Source organism: Plectropomus leopardus, chromosome 4 (assembly GCF_008729295.1).
Source record: "Plectropomus leopardus isolate mb chromosome 4, YSFRI_Pleo_2.0, whole genome shotgun sequence".
Taxonomy (NCBI): Eukaryota; Metazoa; Chordata; class Actinopteri; order Perciformes; family Serranidae; genus Plectropomus; species Plectropomus leopardus.
This window is the reverse complement of record NC_056466.1, coordinates 21670738-21677839: the sequence shown is the minus strand read 5'-3', so window position 1 is coordinate 21677839 and position 7102 is coordinate 21670738. Positions and strand designations below refer to the sequence as shown.

The 7102-nt window shown below is 37.7% G+C and overlaps 1 protein-coding gene across 1 annotated transcript; it reads left to right on the top strand.

Annotated features, from left to right (window-relative positions):
- Positions 1 to 1500: 1500 nt before the first annotated feature.
- LOC121941656 (Kv channel-interacting protein 2-like) lies at positions 1501 to 6250 on the top strand. Its single transcript, XM_042484484.1, has 9 exons — positions 1501 to 1582; positions 1737 to 1835; positions 2041 to 2165; positions 2326 to 2395; positions 3117 to 3187; positions 3844 to 3951; positions 4646 to 4750; positions 5326 to 5388; positions 5509 to 6250. Exons 1-9 carry the CDS (start codon positions 1501 to 1503, stop codon positions 5554 to 5556), a joined length of 771 nt encoding a protein of 256 aa, XP_042340418.1. The 3' UTR covers positions 5557 to 6250.
- The last annotated feature ends 852 nt before the right edge of the window (positions 6251 to 7102 follow it).

Genomic DNA, 7102 nt, shown 5'->3' with positions numbered 1-7102 from the left:
GGTTTAAAAAGAGACGACACGCAACTGTTTTGTTCGGTAATCAGGTCGATAAAGATGATTGTAATCCATTAGATTTTTAATTGACTCGCATGCAGCTTTGGAAAAAGTTATCAGCAGGCAATATTTTACAAAAACACCAGTATCAGGTCCTTATTCGCTTTTTCAAAAAATGAGTAAGGACGACAGCAAATGAGTGTCTCTTCTCTTCTCTTCTCTTCTCTTCTCTTCTCTTCTCTTCTCTTCTCTTCTCTTCTCTTCTCTTCTCTTCTCTTCTCTTTCTACTAAGGAAAAAGTAGAGGAAGAGTAGAGATGAATAAAGATCAATAAAAACTGATCTCAGAGCCCTGCAGAGGAGCCAGAGCTAATCCTCGAATACATTCAGCACGGAGAGAGAAAAAGGACGTTAAATCTGGACGACTGGTACACTGTTAACATGTACTGTTGATTTAGAGAAAAGTTTTTGAGCAAAGTGCTTTAGATGAGAAACATAGAGTGATGTTTTTTCTTGTTGATTTTTAGCTAAATATAGAAAAAGTTGATCTGATTTTTGTTTCGATGCCTTCACGGTTATTGTTTATTTGACTGACAAAATGCTTCTGTGACCCAAAAAAATTCAGTTTCATGGTTGTTGAGACGGCAGTTAGCTGTGCCTGCTTGTATTTTGGGCACACAGTCAGACAAAGGGAACTGGATGTCCAGTAGGTCCAGTGCAGAAAACCATCTTGTGGTGTGGTGTTGTGGGGTCTCAAATAAGGCAACACAGTGCGTGTGTGTGTGCGCGTGCATGTGTGTGTGTGTGCAGCTTTATGAGGAGCCCCTCACACTCATGGATAATTCTCAACTCAGCTATCTTTGTCACCTTAACCTTTCTATATCAACTTAAAACACTTTACGTCATTATACTGTGCAAACAAACTGGGTTCAAACTGACAGAACTTTATTCCAAATTCTAGTAGATTACAATGTCAAAATTTGGACTTTCTATATGTTGATGCTCAGTACATCAGTTCATTTCCATGTGACTGAAATAGCAGCAATAAAACACATGCATTTGAATATTTAGCTATGTCTAAACATTATGTGTCTTTAATGAAGAGATGGACAAAAGTGATGAGGAATAAAAAACAGCCGTCAGTGTGGAATTAGATGATTTTAACATTTGTCAAGTTTCTTCAGGGGATAATTGAGAGAAACCTGTGTGTTATGTGGGTTGACTAGTTCTGGCAGTCCATGTGTCAAAATGTAAAACTACTCTACCGTAGATTTATTTTAACTCATTTCATTTTGCATCAAAGTAAACTTCATTTATTTAAATATGTTGAGGTCCATCATGTTGCATTTTGAGAGACATATTGGTTAATATACATAGAATTAAAAAATAAAAAAAAACAACTTCTTTCCATATTATATCTGAAAACAAAGAATCCCGTTGGTCAATGTTGCACATTAGACGACCCTCTGTGTGACCTCTGTGTGACCTCTGTATCTCAGACTTCGGTCATGTGTCACCTCACTCAGCTCTGGCATGCTGGCTGCTCTCCAAACAGTTTTGATCTGACGGGTCGCACTGGTTCAAAGCCAGGTCAGCAAACTAATTTGTGCGCTCTAACTTGCTCGGAAAAGTGATTCCAAGTATTTGAGCGTAGTTTGGCCGGTGTTTGATCCATCTAACATGGTGTTCCCAATGTGGGCCACTCGATCAGCCTCTAATCTCCGCTCTCATTGGTTGTTTCCAGGTAATCCGCCGTCCAAACCCCATAAGAAGACCATAAAGCAGCGCTTCCTCAAACTTCTCCCCTGCTGTCGCTCTGGCTCCAGTTCTTCAGTTTCTCAAAGCAAGTGTCAGGACACAGAGTCCGTCATCAGATTCACTTTCATATAAATATAAGCAAAAATTAAACTCTGATACTTTTTTCACTCTTGCTTTTCTTTTCTCCATCTTTGCCGCTGCCTCATTTTCCATGCAAAGTGGTTCATGTGCACTCTGGTGAATCTCAGGGAGTAACTATTTGGTCTCTCTCTTTCCATCTCTACGTGCAGAAAGTTCAAGTGATGATGCTGAGCTTTCGACGGTGTGTTACCGACCAGAGGGGCTCGACCGTCTCGTACAGCAGACCAACTTCAGCAAGAAAGAGCTGCAGGTCCTCTACCGGGGATTCAAAAACGTCAGTCAAAGATTCCTGCCAAATTAGGATTCATGCACTTTCCTTTTTATTCTTTTGTATACGAATAAGGAGTGTTTATACGTGATGCAGAATCTTTTGTTATTTATATGCATGAGAAAGTCATTTTTTTAGTTAAGTTTGTGTTTTTTCGTTTGCACAGGAGTGTCCCAGTGGTGTGGTGAATGAAGAGACTTTTAAAAACATCTACTCCCAGTTCTTTCCTCAGGGAGGTCAGTCACATTTTTTTATATCAAAATAGTCCAAACAGAAACCAGTAGGAGGTTTTACAGGAAAAGATGCACAAGTCTTTCATCTTCATCGGTCCAGAGTTTGCAACTCTTTATTTCTGTCAAACGCTATATACACCTGATTATATCCCTGTTTGAGTTCAAACTGAACTTTTAAGATGTGCAGATCATCTTCATTAATCTTTGCTCATTAGACAATTAATTGGGTCATATAGGATCTGGAATTTGTAAAATTAAGCTCAGAAATCATTTTAAAGCATGTCTACATGGTGCACTTTATTCCACCTGTGAAAAACTTCCCAAGTTAAAGTTTTGGGATAGAAAATATCTCTATTTGTAGGACAAAATTGACCACAGGGAACCATGCAAACTCTCCAGTTTTAACTATGACCCTGTTTTTATAGTCAAAAGCAGGACAGAAATGTGAATGTATAACTTAAATGCGTGTGTGTGTTTTCTTTCACTACTGTATATAACTTTCAGTCTAAAGTCAAATGTTATTAAGATGTGCTTAAATGTTTATACAACTACAATAAATGTAGAAATTCACAAACATTGATTCAACATGTAAAGGTTCACAAAGGGTGATATAAAACCACAGGCTTTGTAGTCAATTCTGAGCATCATTTCACAAATTTAAAACCTAAGTGACTCTTTTTGAATCCAGGATTTGATTGGTGATTTTATTTAATTTTTCCTCCAGATTCAAGTATGTATGCACATTTCCTGTTTGAGGCTTTCGACACCCAGAACAACGGATCGGTCAGCTTTGAGGTGATTTTTCCACTCCGACACTCTCTGCTGTCCAGACAAATGTTTGTTTCCTCCTTGATTTTTGCAGTTTTATGTTTTCATTCTTTGTGCTTTATAGTAGCAACTCAGTACAGACAGCACAGACCCTTCAAAGTATGTTCACAGTGTAGATATATTGTAAGGTGCTTTGTAACTTTTATTTGTTGTAGTCCTTTTCACTACTCTAGACTACAATCTGTCTTTCTCAATAAAAAAACAAACTCTTTCTAAGATATTTAATTCATTTAAGTACACAAAGATGCACACAGTATAGATATAAATATATTTTTCATATGGATTTTCTTAGCCAGGACATGCACAGAAGAAAAGAGAGAATTAAAACAAAAGAATCTCCCCCTAAAAACACTTAAATATGTAACTCCTTGACGTTCTTTAACTTACAGAGATAATGAAAAGTCTCATCTTTAGAAGCACTTAGTTTGTATTTCTTGCTGACAGAACTAAAATAGATTTCAGAAAAGACAAGCACTGAAACATTTCATATTAACTCTACAGACTATACAGTATTTCACTTCCTTCTTTTACTGTCCCCTTCCTCTTGCTTTCATCCTTACCTTTTTAGTCACTACGTCTGTGTTGCTATCAGTCGTTGCTCAGTCTTCTTTTTCTTGCCGTAGGACTTTGTTTTAAGTCTGTCCATCATCCTGAGAGGCTCCATCACTGATAAACTCAACTGGGCCTTCAATCTGTACGATCTCAACAAAGATGGCTGCATCACCAGAGAGGTACACGAGCCATCTCCCCCCTCTCTCTCTCTCTCTCAGTTCAATTCAATTCCATTTGCTTTATTGGCACTGGCTTGATTTACAAGAGCACCCCATACTTCAGCACCATACAATATTACTGGTTTGATTATGGATTGGAATATTTTGAGCCAGATTCTGATGGGTATATCAATGTTTGAAGACTTTTTTATAGCATAGAAGGCCGTTCTCCCCTTGTCTCTGAGATCATTCAGGGCCAGATTGAAATGTCCTGTAGAGGTAATGTTTGATCCCAAATATGTGTAGTTGTATGTGTGTGCTCAATGTCGGTTGAGCCCAGCAAAAACCTATTTGGGTTTCCCTGACATCTGGGTCGTTTCTGGAAGACCATAACCCTAGTCTTCTCCAGATGAATGTCAGGGCCCAGGACTGACAGACGTTTTGCAGATGATCCAGCTGCTGTTGAAAGGCCTCTTTAGATGGAGCCAGCAATATCAGATCATCTGCAAAGAGAAGGGATTTAATCTCTCAGTCAGAAAGGGTGAGGCCGGGGATTTGTGATTGTTCTAGGAATTTTGCCAGATAATCAATATAAATATTGAACAGGGTGGGGCAGTACTCTCTCTCTCTCTCTCTCTCTCTCTCTCTGCTGTTACGTTGACAGCTCTTGGTGATGCTTTTTTCTTACATCACTCCTTCCTTTCTGTGTGTCCAGGAAATGACAGACATCATGCACTCCATCTATGACATGATGGGGAAGTATACCTACCCCTGCATGCGGGATAACGCTCCCAAGGAGCATGTTGACAACTTCTTTCAGGTAAAAATCAAGAAATCAATGCAACACACATGCACCGACAATAAACTACAAGTTAGTCAAATAATTTGCTCAAGAACAGCTAAGCTACAAACGTTGTTGATTTGTTGTCCTTGTATACGTTTCATTTGAAATTCACTTTAAAAATGTGTTTTACCTTTAAATTGTGCTTATGCACCATTTGTATGATGCTGTTTTATATCTCACTGGAACTACTCAGCCGAAGAATTTAACATCAGTTTCTCATAATGTTTTGGTGCAGTGTATTTTGTGTATGATCTGGAAAGCATGACAACAGACAGTACGGCTCATTTAACCAGAGGACGGGCTGTATATTGTAGATAGAAAATGAAGAGCTTAAACCTTTATTTTTTTTCTGTGTATGTTGTTTTAGCTTCTTAAGGGCACTCTGTGGAGTTTTTGAATACAGATGGTGCTATGGAGCAACATTTTTATGAGCAGTTTCTTGATTTATTTGTTGTATTTGGTGGCACAATAACCTTTCTTGCTGCCAGTGCCAGGCCGCTTCAGTTGTGTTGGTTTTTTAATTGTCTGTGTCTGTGTGTTGCATTTTCCAGAAAATGGACAAGAACAACGATGGAGTGGTCACCATCGAGGAGTTCCTGGAGACATGCCAAAAGGTTTCTGTCTCAAACGTTTTCGACCCTTTCAAATACACAATTAATTAAGAACAAAACCTCCATTTCCATGTGCAGCTTTTTCAGTAATTTGACTTTGTCCACTTGTTTTTTTCCATTTAGGATGAGAGCATCATGCAGTCCATGCACATGTTTGACAATGTGATCTAAGTCTTGACATGAGATTTTTCTTGCTGCCTGGAGCTCATCTACAGTTCTTCAGCCGCTGAACAGAGTGGGCGGAGTTTCTGAGCCCTAAGTAGAGTGGTGCAGGGGCAAACGGCGACGACCTGAGGATATACACCCCAAACTACCTTTTCATGTGAAATGTCTTTTTATTAAATGTGTACAGAGAACAGAGAGGCATCAAAGGTGGATATTGATGTTTTTTAAGATCTTGTATTGTGATTAAATGATGTGTTGATTGATTTGAACAAGAAACTCAAGAACAATAAGATCGATGGCTCAAATACAGTAGATGACAATTATGGTCTTTTTGCTCAAAATGATGACTATTATCATATTTTCTCTATTGCATGAATGAATGTGCAGACACATGGAACAAATCGAACAGTGCTGAAAGTGTTGTAGAGTATCACTCACTGTTTATACTCACAGTTATACTATCATAAAGGGCGGCCATAATAACAGGATGGAAATGAAGCAATAATCTTAAAGTAAAATGTTAATAATTGTGTCATCAGTGTTGTCAAGGGGTCACCTCTCACATATTCATTGTAAAACTGTATATTGTGTACGCATGATGTGTCTGTTTTGACTGGCAATGGAAATGTTAAATCAAAGTGTTGATATATTTTATATATGGGCGTGGTTGCTGATGACGAGACTGAATAAAATACACAGTTGCTATGCAAACCTGCAACATTATTGACCAGCTGGAATATTACATCCACTAATGTCACAATCTTCCATGACTTCTTCTTTCTGAAGGTGTTTCAGCAATAGAGGTCATCTTCGTTATTTCATAGTTTTCCCTTTTGCAAAATGTAACAAAGCAAAAGAGTGAGAAAGTACAAAATATATGTAGTCTTTTCCTAATCAAATTCTTCCTTTAAAATCTCGAGCAAACATTAAGCAGAGCTACAGAGGCAGTGTGGGGTGCAGACAGAGGGAAGCCTAGAATTAAAAAAAATAACAATAACAGGAAATATACTGTGACCAACTCATAAAAATGATGAGTAAGAGAACGAGACAGAAGAAGCAATGAGACAGATTTCAAAATTGAAGAATTGAAAAGATAGAAATTGATTGGTCCTCAACTACTATCTGTCTGTGTGGCATAGAGTCTAAATGACAATAAACGAATCTTGAGTCTTGAAAATCCAGCAGTCTCTAAAATACGCGTACTAATACACGGACTAATACACATTATACTCCAAGAAGAGAGAAAGAAACATGGTGAAAATAGGAAATGCAAGACACAGACCCTCGGTAGATACAGAAAAAAGTCTTTAGGACAACTGCTGTCGGTGGACTGTACTCATAGCATTTGACTTTGAATATTTGTATTTTTTATTTTTATTTTTTCAATTTTAAAACTGTTTCCTTATCAAAATGGTTGATAATATTATTATTATTATTAACCATTTTGATAAGGAAACAGTTTTAAAATTGAAACTAATAATAATAATAAGTCTGTAAAGTAATTTTAGAGCAATTAAACAAAAATCTTAGATCGGGGTTCTCAAAGTTCTGC

Bases quoted from the DNA above. Each gene is read 5' to 3' on its own strand.
- LOC121941656 (XM_042484484.1), top strand. From the start codon at position 1,501: ATGTGTCACCTCACTCAGCTCTGGCATGCTGGCTGCTCTCCAAACAGT. The intron at 2,166-2,325 runs GTCAGTCAAAGA...TCGTTTGCACAG, and splicing joins TCTACCGGGGATTCAAAAAC to GAGTGTCCCAGTGGTGTGGT. The intron at 2,396-3,116 runs GTCAGTCACATT...TTTTTCCTCCAG, and splicing joins CCAGTTCTTTCCTCAGGGAG to ATTCAAGTATGTATGCACAT.